The sequence below is a fragment of the Silurus meridionalis genome, chromosome 8, assembly GCF_014805685.1.
Source record: "Silurus meridionalis isolate SWU-2019-XX chromosome 8, ASM1480568v1, whole genome shotgun sequence".
In the NCBI taxonomy this organism is placed as follows: Eukaryota; Metazoa; Chordata; class Actinopteri; order Siluriformes; family Siluridae; genus Silurus; species Silurus meridionalis.
Window position 1 is genome coordinate 3,683,971 of NC_060891.1, and position 25,985 is coordinate 3,709,955.

General features: G+C 37.8%; 1 protein-coding gene across 1 annotated transcript; it reads right to left on the reverse strand.

Moving 5' to 3' along the window:
- Positions 1-516: 516 nt before the first annotated feature.
- Positions 517-21,471, reverse strand: ptger2a (prostaglandin E receptor 2a (subtype EP2)). Its single transcript, XM_046855244.1, has 2 exons — positions 19,604-21,471; positions 517-2,395 (listed from the first exon to the last, which is right to left on the reverse strand). Exons 1-2 carry the CDS (start codon positions 20,432-20,434, stop codon positions 2,111-2,113), a joined length of 1,116 nt encoding a protein of 371 aa, XP_046711200.1. The 5' UTR covers positions 20,435-21,471; the 3' UTR covers positions 517-2,110.
- Between the last annotated feature and the right edge of the window lie 4,514 nt (positions 21,472-25,985).

The following is a 25,985-nucleotide window of genomic DNA, read 5'->3' on the forward strand; positions in this document are numbered from 1 at the left end:
CTGTATAACAGGACACTCAAGATCTCTCAGACCAAAAGCAGATTTCTAACCAAAATGTCGCACTAGTACACAACATTACAACAATTTTGTAAACTAAGGACATCAATATTATTAGATCACCTCAACATGCTTGATGTCAAGTTTTTATAAGCTGCCAGTTTTACCTTGTTGTGAGTTTAGCGAGTTTGTTCTCCGCCCATCCCATGGAGGATTTTTTCCCCCTTGCATTATTTGTATTTATTAATTTTTTTACTCATTATAAGATACTTCAAATAAAACATACTTAAGTAAAAGTAAATATACTTGTACTGAAGCTCTTGACCATTCTCTTGTATGCGTTTGGTTGACTGAAAATCTACACAAATTGCATGTATTCTTAATAAAGTGGCCAGTGCATGTATTATATACAGCATATACAATTTGCAGTAGTGCAGTGGATCATCCTGGTCATGCTGCTTCATAGATGTTAGCTAACTAGCTTTAATTATAGAGTAAATAAGAATCAGACTCTCTTTATTCGACTTTTGACAATAGTTTATTATTTGTTTATTCTCCTCTGAAGTAAAATTGCACTCTTCTACCTCTGGATACACTCATTCCGTTGACTTTTGTTTTGCAGGAAAGGCAGACAATTTGGTCCTGAATATGTTGACAAAAACAGCAAAATCACATATGACACATTTCAACTGTTTTTTTTTTTTTCCCTCAGAAGGATGAATCATGGATGAAAAAAATAAATAAATAGAATTGTTTTGCAAAACCTCCAGCATCAACAGATGTTCAGTTTCAGCGAGAGAGGGTGTTGTTTGTGGTGGACCTGGAAGTAAAACTAAAATTACACAATATTACACTTCCAAAGTAATATCAAATGTATTTTTTCTGCCTTGTGACTCTTCTAAATGCTGCTGCCAAAAGTCAAATGAACCTGACCCATAGTTTCACAACAATGCTTTCATACATAGTATTAAATAGCACAATCACAAAAAAAAACACCACACAAGCTTGACATTATTATTTTTTTCTTTCACAGCTCAGTGCAAATGCAATCTCAGTACTACATGAAACGAGGTACACTTTTTGAACCCATATATCAGCTTCCTGAAAACACACATGGATTTATACAGACACGTCATACATTTGACATAAAAATGAAAAACCATACATTGTGTGGCCTACTATAGAGTTCTGACCTCAACCCTATTGCACACCTTGAGCATAAATCTCCACAAACACACTCCATGGTCTAGTGGAACATCCTCCCAGAGACATAGAGGCCATTTTTAACAGCAAAATGGGACTAAATGTGGTATGGGATGTTCAAAAAGCCCAATATAAATCTTATTTTCAGTTGTCCACAAACTTTTTGTCCATATACTGTATATGTGGTATGAACAAGTTAAATAAATGACATTCACAAGTAAAATGAGAGCTTAATGACAGATGAGAGTGTGTGACGTAGTGTCACTGCAATTAAACCGTTTTATGTCCTGACGATCCGTCTGGACATTACTGATCTTCCCCACAAAAATCTAGACGCACATTGTGACACTACCATGTGTTCCACTAAATTTGCCATTAAGCACAACATACGGGTGATGTACACACACACACACACACACACACACACACACACACACACACACACACACATCACCTTTGTGGAAAGTCCATTTGTCCATCCAGGATGGTTTCCCAGCAGTAGCACACCATACAGGACACGTGGAACGTTATTCTGGTGGTCATGTGACATGAAATGCCTTCAAAATACATCTAGAACATACTTCATGCTGTCGGTCATATGTCGTTTGTTTTTCCTCTTTTAAAGAGCTGAACAATTTCAGTCTTCAATAAAAACATTTAGTGGTTTCAAATAACACAACAACAACTACAACAACAGCTACAACCCCTCCAAAGTTTGGTTACCATAGCGACCGTGTCTCTCTTTGACTGTTGGGGATTCAAATTTAGCTTCTAAACTCAAATCCTCCAATCCGAATTGTTGTTGAAGTTTCGGCATCCGGGAATCCCAATACGAAGGAAGCTTCCTATGGCTTATACATTCATATATCTATGTATATATTTTTTTTTCAGTTTCACATACAATCCTTTGTCAGATCATTTGAGCCGATTTGCTGAGGCGTGAAATCTCTGTGGTAACAGTGATGTTCTGGCACTGGTCCTGCTGCCCTTCTGAGTTTTTGGCCAGTGAAGTTCTGTAAATCGAGTTCCTGTTTCCGGCTTTGCACAGCGCCCCCAAGAGGAAACGTATCCTTGAGGGGCTGAGAATGATAAACACACACGGGTCAATGATAGGGTTGATGGAGATGAAGCGCAGCACGATAAGGTCCATCTTGCTCCCGTCGCCTTCCAGCGTCGAGTTAATGTACACTCGGATCTGGAAAGGAGAGTAATATGGCGTTAATCATAAGGAACTTTAGATTTTTCGCTCTTCTACATTTTAAATGTACACAAATATTGTGACTTTTACCAATTAAACATATCATTGTACAAATTTCCATAAAAAGACTATTGTACAACAACGCATGAGGGGTGTGAGGCCTCACAAAATTGTTTAGTGAATCCACATCTAACAACAGTGACTCAGGTGCAGCGAGTTACAGCAGGCAAGAGCAAAGAAGGTAACTATGGAGCTAGGACTACTGAAATAAAAACAATTCTACAAGCTTTAGGCTGCCAATTTGTTTGACTGGAGTGTTTGAGCCAGATTCCATAAAAGCCCAAGGCTACGTCTGTAATCCGGATCAATTTTAAAATGCCGTTTTCAACATTTTCAAGAAACGTCTGAAAATGCTAACATCGTTGTTTGAGGAAAAAGTTAAATGTTTCGATTTCTTTGAAACGTCGCGGCCACGACTAAAAATGCATTTTCAAAAGCCTCCATTTTCGCAGTCCACACTGCGACGTGAAAACTGCATTTCCAGATGTAGCCACTTTGGAGGGCATTTTGAAGAAGCTACGTTTTCGTTGGCTCAGTGTGGATGGAAAAATGATGAAAATATGCATTTTCAAACAGAAACTTATTACGTTTGAACTACTAGTATTACTAGTACATGAAATAAAGTGCCGCCGCATCGCTCATGTAATTCAAAAATTCAACTACCGGTAAGTAGTCGAACGGCATTGTGGGTAATGTAGGAAAAATTGAGCTGTGTTAAAAGTGTCAATGAACAGAGTTGAATTGAAATGTAATTATAAACAGCTTTCATTAGAAACAATACGAAAACCTAATAATATCATATAATATAATATTAATAAAAAATGCAAAATGCATGTAAGTAAAGTAAAATGAGAACAAAATAGCCAATGTGGGACAAAAGTATAATGAATACAATAATTACCAACACACTATATATATGACAAAGGTTTGGAAACACCAGAACCATAAGGTTGGTGTGTGCTTTCTGAACATCCCATTCCACATTTAGTCCACATTTACTGTAATAATTGCATCGACTCTTCTAAGAAGATGTTCCACTAGATTTTGGAACTCCAGCCCATGTACACCATATCTTAATAGGTTTTCAATTTCAAGTGAAGGTACCATTTCATGCCACCACATCCAGAGTTGCCTACAAAATTGTGTGCCTCGAATGTTGTGGTAACAGTTTGTGAAAGAAACACATATTGCTGGAGTCTGGAGTCATCATTCTTTTGTCCATGTAATGTGCATTTCAATATTAGCTTATTGTATTGAATAAGGCAATATTTATACGACTACAAAACTCAATAACATTCAGTTCAGTTATTCAAGAGTTGATGAAGGGAGACCTGAGGAAATACCCTTGAGAGGAACCAGACGTAGTAGAGAACCATCCTCAAGAAAAACTTTCATAGAAGGTGCATCAACAAAAGTAGAAAGAATATGCTGGGACAGCAAACCTGTCAGAAAGCATGCTCAGAAAAGCTTTCAGCTCTCTGTGGTATTTCATCTCAGTTTCAGTATTGCTCATGAGCCTGTGGTTGACTACTATCAGGGTGCGCTTTCAAAATGATATATTTAAGTTCCCATCTCTTGCTATCCGTGCAGTGGTGCAGCCAGCTGTGTGCTGTTATTATTAGAAACACAGGCACTTGTAGGTTTTTCTGTGAGTACTTTATCAGAGTGTTTATTTACTCAATCTAAAATGGTTCTTCTTATTGTTAGTGTAATATGCCTTAAATTGTACCTTTTATTTCACTACATTTCAGAAAAACATGCCGTCCCACCTTCCTTTTTTTAATTTAGTTGTGTTAAATGAGAACTTGTGGCGAAAGCATGAGCGTAATCCTACGTACCTGGTTGGAAAGTGTGTGTGTGGAGTAAAGATTCTCTCACTGTTTGTCAATAACTACAAAAAACTCTCTACTTAATACGTGGTGATATTGTGCAGAAAAATAAACGGTATTCATTCTTATATAACTATTTTGTCCAGGCATATGTGCTTCTTCCACAAAATGTTACCACAAAGATGGAAGCACACAATTGTATATGGACTACGAGACTCGGGACTGTTCCAGCATGACAATGTGCCTTGGAACAAAGCCAGCTCCATAAAGATATGGCCTACATGGTTTGGAGTGAAAGATCTTAAGTGGCCTTCTATAGAGTTATTTATGTCATATTTTGGAAGCACATTCCAAAATCTAGTGGAGTTTCCCAGAAGAGTGGAGGTTTTTATACCAGCAAATGGGGACTAAATGTGGAATGGGATGTTCAAAAAGCACATACTATTCAGGTGTCCACAAACTTCTGTCCATATAAGTTTTGTTTTCTGTACATAAAATGTTTTACTCAAAAAAAAAAAAAAAAAAAGTGAGAAGTGAAAGTGCCTTCTCAGCATAATTGCTCTCTTTATAAAACAGCTACTATTTTCTCCTACTAACCTGCATAGTTGTCAAAAAAAATAAAAAATAAAAAAACCCAACTGGTTGTAATTTGTGATCGACTGTTACTGAAATAAGCAATAATCGTTTCTTAAGTACGCAGCATTTAATTTTAAATGTACTTTTTTGTAGAACTCGGTGGGCCTGAAACCGTTGTGTAGCAAATTGCTTATCTGGTGATATACTTGAGTTTCTTTTTGAGGTTTTGAGGCAGCCATGTGTTTCTACTTCAACTTCTATTCAATAAAACAAATTTTACTTTCAATTACAATATGCTGTAAAATTTAAAATGGTCTCCTATTTCCATTCTCTTGATCTTAAGTCTGGGAAGTGCATGAGGTATCAAGAAGGATGTGAGTTATGAGATCACAGAATTGACAAGTTACTAAAACTTGGATTTAGATTTTTTTGTGCTTGTGCATTGCCACTGTTGTGCCATGTGTCTATGCGACCTACATACTGCTTTATATCTGCGCTGATTTCTACTGTGATCATTAACAGTTGGAGGTTAAATCACGTCTAGAAAACACACCTAGAACCCATTACTGCTAAACCAATTTACAAAATATTAACAGCAGACTGAATTGACTTCACTCAAAGACGTCAGTTCCACGTTATGTTGGCGCAATTTGTTCCCGAACAACCGATGTGATCGTTTTTGAACCCTTCAACATGCTTTAATCAAGTTAAATGAACCAAAAACAAATAATAGTTACAATAATTATTCATTATTACCAGCATAATATTACTTATATTAATTAGTATTGACTGTAAATAAAGAATACATAGAAATAATTAACATAATAATAGAAAAATACTACTACTAATTATTATGATTAATTATCATTAAAAAAGATGTGCTAATTATTCCAATAATAATAATAATAATAATAATAATAATAATTAAGATGTACAGGACATCTATCAAACCCTGACTGGAAATCTAATTATACACTATTCTACCACCCCAAAGCCAAACATCCTGCTACCGTTCCTGGTTAATTCCAGTCAAACAACAATAAAGAAATGTCCAGAGTAAGCATGGGTCAACAGACAGTAGCTAATGACAACATCACTTTTGCAGTCAGCCTCCGGAGCAGGTTTGAGTGTTTTCTTTGCTCTAACACCCAAAGAGATTGTGAGCTGATTAGTTATATCGTTATATCTATATATAGGCTGGTTAGATTATTAAGAATTCATAAAAGAAACCAAAGAGAGGTCACAAAAGCGCAATTTAAGTAAAGGTCACACAAACGTTAGTATCGACCATAAAAATGTTATGGGATTAATAATTTAAGGTTTGTGTGTGCTTTTTGACCATCTCATTCCGCATTTAGTCCCCATTTTCTGCAATAATCTTCACTAAGAATATTTGTAAGATCTATTTACTAGGTTTTTTTTGTGTGTGTGCTGCTGTGGAGATTTGTGCTCATTCAGGCACAAGGTGTGAGTAAACGTTAGTACTGATGAAGTGTGAGGAGGCCTGGGATGCAGTCAGCGTTCCATCTGATCCCAACGGTGTTCAATTGTGTTGAGGTCAGAGCTCGATAGCAGGAGATCTACCACTACAACCCATGTAAAGCACATCTTTATGGAGCTGGATTTGTTCTCAAGGGCATTGGCATGCTGGAGCAGTTGCTTCCAATCAGATTATGTAAATGCTATCAAAATATAGTCAATATTTCAGAAAAGTATAGATAGATAGATAGATAGATAGATAGATAGATAGATAGATAGATAGATAGATAGATAGATAGATAGATAGATAGATAGATAGATAGATAGATAGATAGATAGATAGATAGATAGAGATAGATAGATAGATAGATAGATAGATAGTTCAATTCAATTTAAATATTTAATCGAATGATTGTCACCTGAGTTAACTCGTGATTAATCGCAACTTAATCGAACATTTTTATCTGTTCTAAATCTACCTTTAATTAATCAAGTTTTACTTTACTGTTTACATTTTTAAATGACAGGGCAGCTTGTAAAAATACTCTTCTAATTGTTTGAAAGTAATTGTGGTGTTTTAAATTATGTAAATCTTAAGGACACCAAACTGAACTTTTGCTATGTTTCCACACGGACGGTTTTAATTGCCGGATGTGTGCATCGTGGTGGATTTTGGTGCTTGATTTGAGAATTGGCGCGTCAGTAAAACAAATGTTTAGTGATGAAAAATTATTTTTCGGTGGACTTTATTGATCTATTTTTATACCTGAGTAACGAAAAGATGTCGTGAATAAATGCGTGTTACAACAAAGGTTTTAATTTCGCCTCTTTTATATTAATTTATATTTTTTCTAATTATGGTCAAACAGAAATGCGCGCTGCATGAATCACACGTCAATAAAATTTGTGCCGTTACAATGAAATATATATGTAATCTGTATACCATATATAACGCTATAATATTGTCACATGGCCCTGTGCTACAGGAAATGCCGCTTCAATTTTTTTATGATCACAGATGCTTTAATTAACGTCTGCTTGATCACGCAACTGCATTATGGAGATATTTGCAAGGCTCGCCAGGCTTTACCATCATCAATAAACTGATTAGGATCTATTCATTTAATTTACTGTAAGCTGGGCAGCAACCGGAAGAACCGTGCAGCTACAAAAGTTTGCAAGCAGACGTGTTTACAGGATGTTGTGCACCCTCAGACACGTGATGTCTGAGCCGTGGAGATGAAGTTTACCCTTCGTGATCGTAGCCATGTTTGACATTTCACGACCCGGTATATCAGAGGTCTCTCTGATGCTGTGTATCTCTGTGATCACTGGCAGCTTGCCACTAAAATAAACCCCTCCTTTTCAAATCAGAAATAGTAGTGGTCTTTCATGTGGTATTCAAGGCTACCGAGACAATTTGACAAGTTGCGTTCTGTCTAAAAAAACCTCCCCATACACAATATCCTGACACAGGACCTCAGGGTTCAGGGGCATTACAACATCTTGGGAGTGACATCTCATTACTCAGATCAGCGAGCGTAGGAGCGAGGGTTAGCAAGCTTATTTTAGTCAGCAAAAAAAAAAAAAAGGAAAAAAAAAAATTCAGATCAGGCAAGACAATGATTCATGAGGTCCTTCAGCTTTTAAAAAGCAGAATTATGCGAAACAAAAAGGGTGCTTTATTTCTCAAATCCTAAAAAGAAAACGGTTAATAAAACTTTTCATACTCAGCAAAATTTGTTCCTCCTGCATGTCAAACCCTTCATAATCTATTCAGTTGGATAAACATTACATTTTTTCCACGTTTTTTTGCAAACATTAACATTTTCCCCTCTCATTTTTGCCTGAGAACCAAAAAAAACTAAGTAATTCTGTAATGAAGGATGTTTTGGCATTCCTAAATATAATCTTTTTCCAAAAAAAACATATTTTATGCAGGAAAGATCCTCCTCCAAATCTTGCACGTCCTCTATATTCACTATAGTTTGTGCTATTCGAAAGAAATTTGTACATTACTACAATATATTCAGTACTTTGTTATTTTCAATCATTTTATCTAAATCATTTTTATATTTCATTTTATATTACGAATTTTAGAAATGATGGACACAACAAAAGAAAAGATAGAAATGTGTGTGAATTAGAGCACAACTGTACACTACAATTATGGACTACAATTTTATCATTTTTGTTATGTCTATATTAAGACATCAATTGATGCATTAGAATATGTAGGTAGGCTAATAAACTAATTTATGCAACACAAAAGTTTATGAATTATTTATTAAGTTATATTAATTATTAATAATAAACTACTAACAATTTTGTCTCTAATTTCAACAAAAATTTTTGTGAGAAATGCTAATAAATAAATTAACTGTCAAGCAAAACTTCACAGCCGCCTATAAATATGGACATCGGACGACCGAAAACATCTAAACAACAGTTCGCCTGATTACTAATCAACCACACCTGAGAACTTTCACACCAAGAGACTCGGTTGCAAAATCTTCCCATAAACTTCTCTATTTAGATTCTGTTCTTTATTTATATTTATATAGGACTTTTCTTTTGCCTCAATTTTTACTTTCTTTTAAAAAGGTCCAATTTAGAATCTAAATTATAAATAATAACCTAAAAAGGTGGACAAATCAGCCACAATACCTGCAATACCTTTTTTTTTTTTAATCAATCAATATTATTTTGTTATATTTTCCAGCCTTACAACAATCATAGTCGAGAATATTTTTTCTGAGCCATTACATTTTAATATGCAAATATTTTGTTTTAGATTTTAAATCTGATCTGGTCCAAAACTCTTGAACCTACTGCTGAGACATTGATCATGAGCTTACATAATTGAGTGTAAATATATTAGTTAAATATGTTCTTGCTTATTTAGCCACCAATTTCTACAATACAATTAATACGGGGAAGAATATAAGTAGATTTTTATCTAACAGCCATGACAGTGCATGTGATTAAACTACGTGTTGTTATTTTGATACCAGAATTTATTATGAGAAAGAATCTTTTTTTTTTTTTTTTATCATAAAATGTTATTGTGCCAAATAAAACTTTACTTTGAATTAAATAAACTTCTTTATCTACTTTTTTAAATAAACATTTGCATTTGCCCTTTGATTTTATTGCAAAGGATAACATTTTTTCTCCAACTGCTTCTTATTTATGTATCGTTGGTCTAAGAACCAGATGTTACTCTCCATGTGAGCGCCATTAACGCAGACTTAAATATAAACTTTACGCTAAAGCAGTGCTAACAGTGTCAACCGATCAATTACTCCTGCTGAAAGCTGCAACGTTTACACCTAACAGGGCGAACGTGTCCTGCTCAGGCTGAAGCTCTCGCTGTGTTGGAAATGTGGGAGCGTTGTTAAGAAAACAATGAGTCTGTGCGAATAAAAGTTCTCCTCCGCTCCACAGCTGGAACTTTGGTCCAGAAGAGTTTCTGTCCGGAAATACTTCCCGAATGACCAGATTGCTATTCGTTGTTTCAGGTTTATGAGCTGCTTTTGGTGCGTGATTGTTTTGACCCACTATTATTATTATTAGGTTAAGGCATTAATAGTCTGTCAAGAAATTACGTTTATGAGGTTTCCCAGATGTGCACAATGAGACGAAAATCTGTTTTGCATTAGCAGCAAACAAACAAAAAAAAATCTTCACGCGACCTCGTGACCCGATCAAGTTTGTTCATGCAAACAATGGTAAAAAATGACAACATTTTCCTCACAATACTTTGTATCGTGTGGGTTTTCTTTATTGTTGTTCTAAAAATCCTTTACTGATGGATCCCTGGGCCTCAGGGAAACACTTTCTTTTCTTTATTTTTTGGCTACAAAAATATTCAGCTCTAGAAACGGAAGTTCGATTCAATGTCTAAATGCTAGTTAACATCATTGTCTTTTTTTGACGTTCAGTCTTAGTTATTGTCCTTCAACCCTCCACAACCTTCATTAATCCTGTCTCTCCACCCACAACCGTTTAAAAAAAAAAAAAAAACCTCAGCTGAACAGATTCCCCTAAAATAAAAATATAATAATATAATATAATTAAAATCTGAGATATCCAAATAAATTATACTGTATATTGTAATTCATGATAATTACCTTTCAGGTTGCTGTTGCTATGAGTCAGCTAATGAATGAGTGTGTGTGTGAAATGGGAAATAGTCCGGACCTCCACGATGCTCGGGTTATTATAAAATCGGCTCCTGATTATATCTTGTGATTGTAACAAGATTATTTTGTTTGTGCTTGTGTGTGTGTGTATGTTGATTTATTTACGCTGTGTGCGTCAAAGCATGTTAGCATGTCCTGAAGCAAAGACAAGGGAGGTGTGTGTGGGGGGGGGACGAGTTAGCGTGATGTGACGTGCAGAGAAGCACAGATGTGACTCATGTGTCATCCTTCGAGAACATTATTGGCGTGTTGATCGTATGTATAGTTCTGTGTGTCAACCAGCTGTCAGGCGAATGCTGATTGGTTGTCAGGAAGGTGTGTAAGATCGATGTCATGATTAGAAGGATCATGGTGTGAAAGATGATTCGAAGTTTTCAGAGTAAAATGATTAATAGTCTATTAATGTTTAATCCATCATTAACATTCTGTCTTCGCTACAAGAAGGTTATATAGAACCTCGCCCTGCCATGCCCTATACCAGGTTGTTGCCGTAGTTTGTATCCTATTGCGGAATGGACATTTCTTCCTAAGAAACAACCACCAATAAAATTCCATATAACATCCAGCTCCATACAGTTGGAATGGAGTGGCCTGCTGTAGAACTCTGACCACAACCCTCCTGAGTATTTTGGGGATAAACTGAAATGCTGTCTGCACCCCAGGCCTCCTCACCAACATCAGTATCTGATTTCACGTACGTCCTTGTAGCTAAATGCCCCCAATCTAAATATGCAGACTTCAAAATCTAGTGGAACATCTTCCCAGAAGAGTGGACATTATTATGATTCGCAAATTCGTAAATGTGGAATGGGATGTTCAAAAAGCATATACGAATCGGGTGTCCACAAACTTTTGGCCATACAGAGTATAATCCATCACACATACTGTATTTCGCTGTGACTTCCCAAACAAGATGGTTATTTTGTTGGATTCGAGTCTCCATAGAAAACTATCATTAAAAGTATTAATACTTTCAGATCGATCCACCTGGCCCTTGAGGAGGAGTGATATTTGGAATTTCCATCAAAATATCAGCAAAACGTTATGACCATCACTTGGATTCCATTTAGCATTTCTACATTGAACCAGGTTGCTGTTCGGGTTGCTTTTCTAGTCTCACTTGACCTTCATAGGAAAGTCATTAGCAGGTAAATTGGTGTGAATTTCTTGCCGTTCTCTCCTTTCCGTTCGGGTAAATCCGATTCATTAAGGGTTGATGACTAAAATATGAAGTAGACCAGGTGTTCTTGTAACAGGAAAGCTAGAAAGAAAAAAAAAAACGCCCTTCCCTAAAAGCACTATGTGCCTGAGGCTGTGTCATTATGCATGCCATTTTACAGCTGCCATTTTAGCACGCTAGTTAAAACAAGCTCTTTTTTTTTTTTCGAAGTCATGCACTCAGGGCCCTTGGTGATAATCTGTAATGGATTCATCTGGATTTGATATTCTCTTCTGGTGTGTGTGTGTGTGTGTGTGTGTGTTCATTGATCCCACTGGCAACTGTCTTCACTTTCAACACTACAAAAAGTTCCCATGAAATTTAATTAAAAAAATCTAAAACTTTTAAGGGCACTTGGAGAAATAGTCAGAATCTTTTGTAATGACACTGATTGATATCTTCATTTAATCCTACAATAAAACAATTCCCACTTAAACCTTTCTACCTAGCCTACTCCTGACATTTTAAATGCCATGAAACTACTGTGGGGTCAGACGTGGCGCCTGGTTTCAGTTTAGCACTTGTGTGGTAGTCGCTACCTTTTGAAACGGAGCTGGCTGTGATTGATATTCTGTCAGAGAGTACGGGGGTCAGTCGTGGCTTTCTGGTTCAAGTGTGTTTCTGAAAGAATCCCATTGTTCATTGATATTCTCATTTGAAAAGTTTTAGAAATTTTTTTTTAAAAAGGGGTGTAACGGTACACGCATTCCCGTTTCGGTACAGGGCTAACAAACAAATTAAATGGCAAGTTTAGTCTCCGCCTCTGACTTCGAGCGCAGTGTCACTGTTTTTCTTCTAATGATAATTAAACAACTTGAAAAAAAACACAATGCCAGGGGTATAAAAAAGAAACTAGAGCGCAGTGTCACTGTGGCCCGGAATTTCGCCAACGTTTTCACGTCTAGCGGTTCAGATTCTTTAGTGATTTATATACAGCTTCAAGAATTTCTCTTAAAAGAAGAAAATCCTGACAATTCCACATATCGAGGAAGTGAATAAATGAAGGATGGAAGGCGTTTATTAAAGTAGGCTGAAATAAATATTACAATAAAGTACAATATATCTTTAGAAAATGAAATGTTAGATGTGAATATAACACAAACATCTATATTACATAAACGAGGTCGAACATGTAAACTATAATAAAAAATGTTTTTCATTTATTTAATTTGAATCAATTCAATTTGTCCCTATTTAACCGATTACTCAATTAAATCAATATAACAAAAAGGTATATTGCATTTATTTTGGTTTATTCAATTGTATCTTTATAATTGTTTGCTTTTGTATTATTGTGTATTATTTAACCAAGCAGGCATTTTGCAATTCAAGCATTTTTTATGTTTTGCATTTCTTCCCCCGAACGTTATAGAAAATTAACCAAACTGTGACTTTAAAACCGAGGCGTTAATTTTGTATACAGTTACACCTCTACATTTGATATATTTAAGCTTTGTACCTAAAATAGTGCTGAAGTTTTGTTCTCACTTCCTCATTTTCTAAAATAACCTGATGAAAGACCTTAAAATGTCCTCGCTAGCAGCAGATACCAGCAGCTAACATTGTAGGTGGAAAATGTATCTACAGAACATGTGAGGTGAAAAAAATACAGCTCTCGAACTACTATATTGGACGTAGCATACTGCATTTCATGTGTAGCAAGCTCAATACGATGCACACTGTATGGCAAGTATTGGGACACCTGACTTTTATGGTCATAAGTCTATTTCTGCATGTCTTGCATGTTCACACTGCACACTTGATGCTTGCGCACAGTGTCTGCTGGAGGATTAACGGAATACAAATTTCATTGTAATAGTCTAATATATATTGTATACTGTGTTTCCTATACTATACTGTGGTTCTTTTCCAAACTGTTAGCACAAAGTTACATACAATAAGATAAGAGACCAAGACCTAATCCAGCATGCAGTGCATCTGTGCGCAAAGCCGGATCCATGAATATATGGTTTATATACAAATTCCCACAAACGCACTCTAAAATCTAGTAAGACATCTTTCCAGAAAAGTGGAGGTTATTATAACAGCAAATGGGGACTAAATATGGGATGTTCAAGAAGCACATACCAATCTTGTGCTCAGGTGTCCACCTAAACAGAGCTAAATAAAAACGTTCTGTCTCATTATTGTCACTTCTAAATCAATAAATCTTTCTGTTAAGCTTTTTTAATTTGTTTTGGAGATAATTCCAAATAAAAATATACAGATTAATGAGCTGATCATTAATAATAATCTATACTTTTCCCTGCAGCATTCAGCTGACTTTAGAACATTTCAAAAGGTTATCTAAAGGTTATTAGTGTCATGAGAATGCTGCATATGTGTGTTTGAGTTTGTGAGGGGCCAGGAGTCATTTAGTTGCATGCTCTACTGGGAAGTAGCATTTTTGCACGACATTTCAATACGACTTAAAACCTTTGACGCACTCATGTACATATCTGATGAACCTTTTACCGTTTGTCACACGTCCCAAACCGACGCGTGACTCATTAATGAGTCTTACTTAGTCATATTAACCTGTGCCAGCAGTGAAAGTAATAGTTGATCGTTGCTTCTTCCACCCCATCGTGGCTTAATGTCTTTCTGTCCCCCTTGAGAGTCTGTGCTCCCTCCTGAGGATACAAAGACGTTGCGAGGAAATGTTTCCTTCCGACGTACTTACCGGAAATCAGACTCAACAAGTCATCTTGTCCGGTCTAGTCATCCACGGTGCTCATATTTGCACACACTCTCAGCATGACGTAATCCGAAACAAAAAGTGCTACAGTGCTGCCGGAACGTGGTTTTTGGCTTTTCACACAAGCTTTCGGCAATGAAAAAAAAAAAAAAGAACGAGTTTGGCATTCGAAAGCAATTCAAGCCGCTAAGGTGCAGCTGTTTGTTGTGAAATCGGATTGCAAAACCTTTGCCATGTAATTGATCCTTCGAGCTAAACTATTCAGTAAACCTTCAGCCTTGGTGAATATGAGCAATGGAGTCTGTGAAAAATTGTCTATTTAATCTTTTGTCCATTTCTTTAAAAGAAAATTCAGAAAAATACTCAGTTGCAGGCTGATGATCTTTGTAGCGAGAAACTACCCTTTTTTCCAAACTGTGCTGGAGTACAGAAAAAAGATGTTACACGTTCAGATGGCGTGAAATTAATTTTACCGACATGAAAATCATCTGATAAAGTACACATACTTAAAAAAAATAAATACTTAAATGAGGTAAATGGATAAAAATATATTCTTCCTGTCACACCATTGGTGTCTGAAGTGTCTGAATTTATTATGTGGTAATCTACAAGACTAACAGAGATAACAATGAGAAAAAATAATGGCTATCAGAAGACATTTCAAATCACAGATATTATGAGACATCAGTGTTTTTTTGGAATGAAAATGGGTTCACTGCTTTTAACTGTAAAAGCAGACAAGATTTCGCTTTCTCCGAGTGCATCATTTGCCGTTCAAATTTGATTTCAATGGGCTGCGATTTTATAAATTACTTCCCACGCATATAATGCATCGTAATTCGAGCTTTTGTGTGAGTGTGTGTGGGTGGGGGGGGGATTTGTGTGGGGGGGGCGGTGTCCTGAGCTCGAAGCTTTTAAGCTCTAATTATTAATATTTCACAAAATCAATACAAAACGGTACAGAAGCCTGGAAACATGTGAAAATAATACTGATACTACAAGAAACTTGGTGACACGTATTTCAATTCTTCCCACAAGCCATCAGACTCCTCAATAAGTGACGACTAAAACATACACGTTATGGAATCGGCAAAAAGGTTTTCGATGTGACGCATCGATTTTAAAAAAGTGTGCATCAGAAACAAGTGGGCATTTGTATCACGATGCATCGTTTTTTTGACAAATCTATTTATTTATATAGAATTATTAGTAGATGTGCTAAACTTTTATTATTTAGAAAGTGACCAATGTTTCTATGCAGATTTATTTCTCTTAACTAAACTGCCGTTTTTGTCGGCACCACTGCTGCTACGTGAATGATGTATCACAACACTATGGAGACCGAGCCGTGTCCTGAGGGTCCCATAGAATACAGATTAACATGGCAGAGGTAGAGCTGTAACTTCCCGAGACAAAGAAGGTCTGGGTTTTATTTAATCTTTATTCTTTTTTTTTTGCACTATAAAGGCTGGTTTGTGAAAGGGCCATGCGTTAGAAGTCAGAAGGCACTTAACTTCAGTATTCAATTGCTGCCAGTTTCTTGTATCAGACCGTACGTTTACAGATTGTGCACCATATCCTGTGATCAAATCTCCATTTGAGGCACCTATGCGTGAGCGCTTGGACACGCTTGAGCAACTTTCCCTGTGCTGAGACAAGATAAAACAAATAAAACAAAAAAAAAAATACTTCCTTGAACCTGTGATACCACTGATAATGAAGGTGTAAGAGGAGCTCTGCATCTCAGCCAATCAGCATTAAAAATAAGCAACTGTATACGAGATTCCACGATTGCGTTTCTCAACACTGAATCTACAATTACCGAATATCTCGCACGACAATCTCGTTCACCTCTTTACCATAAGAGTCTGTAATCACTGAATTTACAAATAGCTTGCGCTGATGCTAATCAAAAACATCCTAATAATGCCACTGTGAATATTTCTTTGAATTATTCATTTACTATATAATAGCTACATTTTGCTAGCATTTTGGTTGTACTTTCCAAGTGTCCATCAGCCAATGCAACGTCGTATGAAAACTGGCTACAGCCTTGAGCAGTTTCCACCTGTCTAATGAACAACTTTTAATGATCAGCAAAACTAATAATGATATGCATATATAAAGTCTATTTATAGTACGGTTGAATCATTAACAGGTTTCAGTACGTTTACGGTATTTTAGCAGACGCTCTCACTCCCAGGGTAACTTGCAGTTATCTGAATAGTTCAGGGTTGTTCAATGGCTTAGCAAGGGCAGCTTGGTGGTGCCGGGATTTGAATTCATGACGTTCCAAGCAGATTTCTGACGTTCTTAGTTTTGTATTTATGGCATGGAGTGACTTGGTACACACTAGAGTGACTGACATTTAAACAACTGAGCAGTTTTGAGGGCCGTGCTTGAGGGCCCAGGAACGACAACTTGTTAATACCTCTATTTCGAAGTTCCATGTCTTAACCAGTGGATGGGTGGATGGATGGATGGATAGATAGATAGATAGATAGATAGATAGATAGATAGATAGATAGATAGATAGATAGATAGATAGATAGATAGATAGATAGATAGATAGATAGATGGATGGATGGATGGATGGATAGATGGATAGATGGTTGGATGCATGGATAGATGAACCTGCCTCCTTAGACTACCTGCATGTTACTGTATTTACTTTTTTTTAAATGGAACACTGCAGGCCCACTTAACCACTACTAAAGTAAGTAAGTAAGTAAGTAAGTAAGTAAGTAAGTAAGTAGGTGGTTGGTTGGGCAGCCTTGGACTCCCTCCACATAACTGTATTCAGGTATTTAACATGGAACGCTGCAACGCTATGCTACAGTACAAAACAGTAGTTTGGATTCATTATGGCTTTTCCCTGAAGCATTTACTTTTCCCTCAGAAACAAAACCGGCCTCGAGGCAAGTCCATGCATTTTGCATTCATCAAGTCAAGTCAAGTCAAGTTTATTACTATAGCGCTTTTCACAACAGACATTGTCTTAAAGCAGCTTTACAGAAATCAACAGTTGGGTGAATGATGTGCATTTATTCCTGATGAGCAAGCCGTGGCGGCTGGGTATAATCCTTCACTGAACATTCTAGCTTCGCTCCAAGAAGTTCATATGGATTACTATGTGCTTTTCAAAAGCAAAAACAATATGGCATTAAACATGTCCTTTTCTTACAATGTCATGCCGCAATCTACGAACACTCGTTGCAAAACAACTCCCCTCCACACACACTAGACTGTCTGGAAAAGTTGCTCTAGAAAAAGTCGTTTGTACCATATTATTCATCATTTGCACAAACGGTTCCAGAATGAACGATAAGGATTGTGAAATTGGAAATATTGCACACGTTAGAGCATTGATCATATTTGAGATTTCAAATGACTGCACTTTGTCTGATTAAAGGAATAAAGGAAATGAAGAATTGAGCTATTTTCTGTTTGTGTGTGTGTTAATGCTCCTGAAAGAAATTACAAGCCGCTTATGCTATCATCCTTTCGATATTATACTCATTAAAGAAATGAAGGCGTCGTCATTCACAATTTGTTTTTTATCAGCGATTTTAGATCTAGACAAATAATTTAATCTTGATTCCCATTTGGAGCTTCGTTTGTAATCCTCCGACACGGGGAAACACAAAAGGACCACTAAGACACAATTCAGCTCTTGGCTAAGATAAGTTTTAAGCAAATAAGATCTTTTCTCATTCTTGTTTTTCTTTTTTTCTTCCAGGACAGCGAGTTAAAATAATAAGATAATCGCACAGGTATGCACCCTGTGTGTATGAAAAAAGGGCAGGGTGAAAACTTTCCCCTTAAGCCAGGTTTCCTCTCTCATTCTATGTTAAAAGCTAAAATATTAATAATTCTCCTAATGAAAGTGTAACTCCTTTTGACTGTGGATGAAAAGGGTTGGAGGTCAGCTAAGGCATGATTTCTTTCCAGACTCCCCCACCCTGTCTGCGCTGCACAACAAAAGCAATGGTTTACGTCTGTGCTTGTGTGTGAGTGAATGTGGGTGCGATTGTGGGTGTGGGTGTACGTCTGCACGTAGCTTCATGCATGCTCTACAAAGTTTGACTAGTTTGAACCGTGCAACCTGAGGTCAGGGAGCAACATTGTTTAAATACCACTGGGGGTAGATAAGGAAGGGTTAAGGGCTTTTCTTCAAGGGTATGTTTTTGAATTTGGACTCCTAAACTCCTTATCATGTCTCCCGATCCGCAATAAACCGTATCACCTTTTTTTTTTATGAATTTCTCAAAGATTCCTAATCATATACAGTATATCAATATATATATATATATATATATATATATATATATATATATATATATATATATATATAAACTCAGTTTATATAGTTTTCAACACGTATCACAGCCCACCATGAGTTTTTTTTTAACTTCATTTATTTATTGTCCAATCTGTGCAGCCACTTGGGGTTGAATCCAAATCTCCAAAAACAAAATCAGCCTAAAAATAACGACTCTGACTTGATGCATGATTCCATGGTTAGAGCATCCTGGGACTTCTAAGAAATCTCCAAGGCTTCGAAAAAATATCACTGCACGCATTTCATCAATTTATTCTGTCTGTTCCAGCCCTGATTGAAAAAACGTGCACAATGAAACGGCGAGGAAGCTCTACTGAAATCCCACGATGTCCTGCAGCAGTGTGATGAGTGTTCAAAGAGGAGAACAAAAACCTCTAATGCAGTTTGTGCACCTATTTCAGACTCTAAACCCCCTGAAATCCCACAATGGACTGCAGTAGATGCAGGATGATGTTGCCTAGGGGATGCAGATCAACCATAATTGAGTTTGTGGGAATCTGGGAATGAGATCTGTAATTTTGGGAACTTTTCCTAGTGTGTGCCACTTTTTTTTAAGTCATCTTAATGCCTTTCAGACATAATCTAACTATGCAAATATTTGCCACATTATTCAAGAGGCTCTCAGGTTTGCTTTGTTTGTTATTGAGATTTGGATTTAAGTTCATTGGTTGGTATTGACTTCATAGTGACTTGACTTGACTTAACTACATTATAATAAACCGATATGATAAAACGCACGTGGACGTTTGGAAAAAGCGTGTTTAGGGAGGCTCGTTAATGACAGTTTTGACACTTACCATTAAGGGCAGGCTGCATGTGACAAATACAACCGTCATGACGACTAACATGATGAGATACTCCACTTCCTCCGAGAGAGAAAAAGGTCTGCGGTCCTTCCGGCTGCGCGTGACCGAGGACCCGCCGCGGCTCACGGAGCGCCTTCGGTACATGAGCACGAGGTGATAGGCGACAAAACAGTTGCACGCGGCCACGGCGAGCACCATGAGCAGCATAACGGTGGCGTAGACGTTGGCGAACACGCGGTCCCCGCTCTTTTTGGGTTTCATGTCGATGAAGCACCAGGTGCCCGGGCAGTACTGCACGTACCTGCCGAACTTCATGAAGGGCATGCAGCAGAAAAGCGCGCACAGCGCGTACACGCAGGGGATGGCGACGTAGCCGAGGCGCGCGCTCACGCGCCGCTCGTACAGGTACGGGAAGCCGATGGAGAGGCAGCGCTCGAACGCCATGGCGAGGAGCAGCGCGAGCGTCGCCAGGCTGAAGAAGGTCATGGCGAAGCCGAAGTAGTCGCACGCGCTGCGTTTCTCGCCCAGTGCGATCAGCGTGGTGTTGAGCGCGTACGCCGTTTGCACCAGCGGGCTGGACAGGCACGTGCCCGCCAGGTCGGTGACCACGAGCGCGGTGACGAGCACGTGGAACAAGGTGCGCTGCTGGTGCTCGCGCTGGCGGCGCCGGCGCTCCTTTCGGCGCCGCAACTCGATCAGCAGAAGCGCCACCACGTTGCCCAGCACGCCCACCGCGAACATGACCGCGCTTATCGCCGGGCTCGCGGTATTCTCCACCGTCCGCGTTTCCCGACATGAATTGGTCTCGTTCTCACCGGGCATAACGTCCACTCCGAACCTGTAAATATATTTGTTGGTTGTTTGTTTGTTTGTTTACACACAATTCAAAAGCGCAAAATATCCAACAATGAAACCGGAGAAAGAAAAAAAAACTCCCAAAAAGAAGCAGATCGGATACGCATTAAAAGTTCCACCAGGTTAGAACGTCATAAAACCATCAGAATGACGTCACGTGTCGTTTGATCCATGTTTACTTTTCAAGAAGAGCCGTGACATTCCAGTGATGGTGTTTTCGTGGTGATGATGAAGATGATGTTCTCGTGTGCGTTCTCCTGGTCTCTGAGCTCTGCTGCCTTTTCGTTCTGCTGCTTTCTGACAATAAAAAATTTGATTGACCGGGTTGCCAGAATGATGCGACTTTTTTTTTGTTTTGCATGTTTTGTCCTCCCACATGCACCGTTTGAACTCCGCCCCTATGTCTGTAACTCCGCCTTAAAACTTCATACCAGACAAATGACAAAGCAGGAATCCATAGTAAAGGCTGAGTAGATGAAATCTGACTGTAAATTATAGATAACAAAGTCCTGAAAAACAATCAAATTCAATCCTACATAAGGTTGATGACCTTTTATCAGACCACCATGGTCCAACCCAGTTCTGTGAGTTACTGAGAGATTTGAAACTTGAAACTTCCTGGAGAAAAATATCTACAGATAGGACACTATTATTTAGTCATTATCCACTGAATTTCAAACCAGCAAGATCTGATATCACACACTGCACCAGAAGGTCCACCAGAATATTCCCAAAACGAAATGTCTGAAAGTTTCCGGACCTCGATGTAAATTACAGATATCCGATTTTTTTATCTATGCAGTTTAGATCTGTTACATTTAGCTGCTCATAAGTTCTTGGTAAACATCTCCAACCATCACACTGACCCTCATAAATAAATAAAAGAAATAAATATAATGGGAAAACATCCTAAAGAGGATGCACCTCCAACACACTTCTATGCACCTGAGAGGTCTTCCATACAAGGAGCCTCCTGGACGTGCTTTGCTTTCGCCAGTATGGGCTCCATGATGGTTATGGGACCAGACTGCTTAGATTTGATGATATGCCATTCTATGAAGAACATCTTGGTATCTTGTTGTCAGGCAATGTACCTTCTCCACCAGCACTCATGGAAGCGTCAGTGCAGTGGTCATCTCTCAAGGTCCTTCTCATTCAGTTCTAAAATTGTGTCTGTTCCTCAGGACATCATGGCTCATGTTGCACAGGTCATTAGCAGACATGGGTAACTAGGTGAGCTAGCAAATCTTTTGCATGAATCTCCAGGGTTTCTGTACCACCAGTGGAACCAGAAGGCTCCTCTGACAGAAGGTTTTCTGTATGAAAGTCCAAGAAAACATTTTGATCATGAGCTGCTGTACAGTGTGTTCTGATTGGCTGAGAGCAGTATTGTGTGTCCTGATTGGTTGTGATCTGTACAGTACCTTGTTGAGAGCGCTACAATTTGTTCTGATTGGCGTAGAGCGGTGCAGTTTGCTCTGATTAACTCGGCTAATAGGTGTGTGCTCTGATAGGTTGAGAACAGTATGATTTGTTCTGATAGACTGAGAGAAATACAATGATTGGTTTAGAGCAGTACGGTGTGTCCTGATTGGTTGTGATCAGCAAGTGTGTTCTGATTGGTTAAAAACAGTATGTTTTGTTCTGATTGGCTGAGAGAAATACAATGATTGGTTTAGAGCAGTACGTTGTGTCCTGGTTGGTTGTGATCAGCAGGTGTGTTCTAATAGGTTGAAAGCAGTGTGATTCGTTCCGATTGGCTGAGAAAAATACAATGATTGGTTTAGAGCAATACGGTGAGTCCTGATTGGTTTTGATCCGCAAGTGTGTTCTGATAGGTTGAAAGCCGTATGATTCATTTTGATTGGCTATGGGGAAGTAATGTGCTTGGATTGGCTTAGGGCAGTTGATACATTCTGATTGGTTCGTTTTGAGAGTCTGATTGATTCTAGTTAACTAGATAGAAATTGGGATGTATATTGTTTTAAACAATCATTATTAATCATTATTGAAATCTTTTAAAATCGAATATTTTCGTTTCAGAAATTCTAAAGATGGACATTTTGTGATATAAAGCCTACATGAAGTCTTTTGGCATGAAGTCTATTGCTATTTACGCATGTAAATTTCAAAGAACCCAGAAAGATGAAACCTTTCCAACACGTTGCAAGCCTGTGTAGTAATGTGTAACAATACACACTTTAATGGTAATATCTTTGTAATAATTTAACACTCATTAACTAACTTCTGATATCAAAATGGAATTTTGGATCCTTTTGTTTTCCTGTGACGCCTCCTGTAGCTGGATCACAGCAACTGCAGCACTGAGATTTTTCTGAAAGCCAGTGGTCTGATTACAGAGCTGTGAACAGAAAAGGACTTTTTGAGAAGGGGTTTAATGGGCGTGTTAGGGCGAGGGTGATTTTGCCTGGTACAAAATGCCATGACCTTTTAAAAACTGTCTCAACTCCAGGCAAATCAATTACAGACCGCCAATTATAAAAATGACACAAAGGTCAAAGACTTTTGAACAGAAGTAGCTGAATGCTGTAGGTGGACTTATTGTGTGCAACATAAGTGTAATTAACGAGGTTTTCAATGCGTCATGGTCACACCCTCGTCCTTGTCATTCAGGTTCAAGAGCATGGGTAGAGAAAGCTCCAGTTCCAGTTCATCACAAAGGTGTTCAGTTGGATTGAGGAGGTCAGGGGTCTGAGTCCTTTCACTCCAAACTTGTCTTTATGAACCTTCATATAGAACACATGCAGAGAAAAGATGATGACCAGGTGATCAGGAATGTCTCTGTACCCTGACTCCCTTTGTCTCATCCACATTATCCTCATACTTGTGTTGCCTTCTGTCTTGCTCGTTGTTAGCTCGGTACGCTAGCCTACGTCTGTGGTGTGTGAGAGCCTGGATATTGTACACCAGTGGGAGACTTCAACAGCTGTGAAGTAACAAGAAATAGGTTGATGGGCTGAAAATGGTGTGCAATAAGAAGAACAAATATTATGTCTCCAAATAGATTTAATCTAAAGTAACAAACCTGGTTTGAAAAAGTAGAAAGTACAGATGTTTGTGTAAAAAAATTAGAGTCAAAGTAAAAAGTCAAAAGAAAAAAATTGTGATGTACTGACACCAGAAAAATCTACTTAAGTACAATAACAAACTCATTGTACTTCATTACTTCCTGTCTCTAAGCATTGTGGTGCTCAAACAGAATTTGGACCCCCTGTGCTTCCTGATTGTTGCCATCAGTTTTTGGGGAAGAAGCACATCCGGTGTCCACATGTTTTTTCGCATGGACAATTCCCTGGATTTACAAGATGGCATCAAAACGTTTCGAGACTAGTTCTGTTTTTTCTTGGGAAAGCACTTTATTTATCTACATTTACCCACATCATCTTAAAAGTAGTGCCCATGCACAGCAATACAGCATTCCTTCCACTTCTGGAATGTGTCCTGGACGTCATCTTTTTTGAAGTGCCTTCTGAGATTCGTGCTGGATCTCTGTAACGGTGTCTAAACAGCAACCATTAAACTTGATCTTCATTTTGGGAAGAGGGTGAAATCCGCAGGAGTGGAAGGAAGATCGTGTGGATCGTTGACCGACAATCATTGTGCACGAGTTGCTGAATGGTTTTGACATTTTCAGGGGTTGAGCTCGTGCCACTCAAAATAACTCATTTGTGCATCGGCATATATCTAACGTATGCCAAGTCAAACGTCTCTGTGGCAGATGTGCCCAGATTTGATTATCTGTGTATAACCTGTATTTATAAATCCCTCATTATCTGTACCAACGTTTAGGGTTCCACTGCATAAACCACATGATGGCAGCACAAGACCAAACACCAAACACCAAACTGGCACTTCTTCAATGGTTTATCACCAAAGTGTAACTACTGACTTGATTTTTGATTCTGACCTTCAGACTTGTTCAATCTAATGTCTGGATCCTTTTTTTAGACTTTAATGCAGGAATAAACAGAAAGCATACCAACCTCAACTAATCATTTTGATCCAGTAATGAAGGAATTGTGTTTAAATACAGGACTTCTGTATTTTGCACACTGAAATAATCATGAATTAAATATTTATTCATTATAAAGATTTTGTGTTTTTGCAACATTTCTTCTGGATCTTGTGTAAACAGATATTGATTTACACACATACAATTATTCAGATAAGCAATAATACTAGTAGGAATAATTCAAGTGTTATTATAATTATAATGTGCAATTAGTACGAGTTAATAAGTGTGTATAAGAATGAAATAAACTTTTCATTGTATTTCCCATGAAATGCCCAGTCTGGTCCGAAAGTGGGCGGTCGCTCACATCGCAAGCCACGCCCCCTTCGGGAAAGTTACATGCCATTGAGTTTTCTTTATTATAAATGCAGTTCATCTACGCTTTTTATTTGTTTTGTTTTCTGTGTACAGTAAAAGAAAATACAGAAAACGATCATAATTGCAGGTCGAAAGTTTTACAAACTTTTTCCGAAATATAGGAAGTACTTCCTATCAAACGAAGCACAACCAATCAGCGGGCAGGATATTTGCGTAACTCCGCCCAGATTGCAAGGGTTGCCAGATTGGGTTAATGTAAAAGCAGACCTAAATCAGTGCTTGAATTTATATTTTTTTAGAAAGATTGATCAAAGCTGCATTCAGTAATGCAAATTGTATACATGTACTTGTATACATTTGATTAAATTAGTAGTTCTATTTTAGTTATAAAAACCTATACTGCATGTGTTTTTGTGCTATTTTGTCAAGTTCATTATGGAAGTTCTAGTTCAAGTGTATAGTTTCTTGGAAATTCATTCATTCATTCATTCATTCATTCATTCATTCATTCATTCATTCATTTTCTTCAGTAATTGATTTATCCTGGGACGAGTTGTGTTGCATCTGAAACCTATACATCAAAATAATTCTTGCTGTGTAACCAAAAGTATAGGTGATGTTGCTTGTCCAAATTGTCTAACCCCTAACCCTTAAAGACATATGTGATTTGAGACCCAACATTAGTTTCGAGGGGACACGTAGTTGGGGACACAGTGTCACAAAGTACTATGCTCGCTTAACGATTTCCTTTGGTATTGCAACAGTTGACAAGTGGCACACTAAATGCTAATATGTATGCCAGCCATTTGTGCATATGTATCCATAGTTATGATGTATGGTATCTTCACATCTGTGATGTTTAAAATGGTGAAATGAGAAATGCCTCATAAAGCATGTTCACTACTTTAACTGCAGAGTTCCAGTTCCTCCCTTGGGAGTGACCATCGGTTCAGTTCTACTATAGTGAGACTAAAATGTTCACGCACCATTTTACACAGTAACATCGTTGGTCATATGAGTGATAATTCTTATTTATCTACATTTACACACTTCAAAATAGTCTCATTGCAAAGCAATTCAGAGCTCCCAGCATTCCTGCCACCAATGGAATGTGTCCTGGAAGTCTTTTTAAAACGTGTCAAGCACCTTGTGTGATCCGTGTTACAT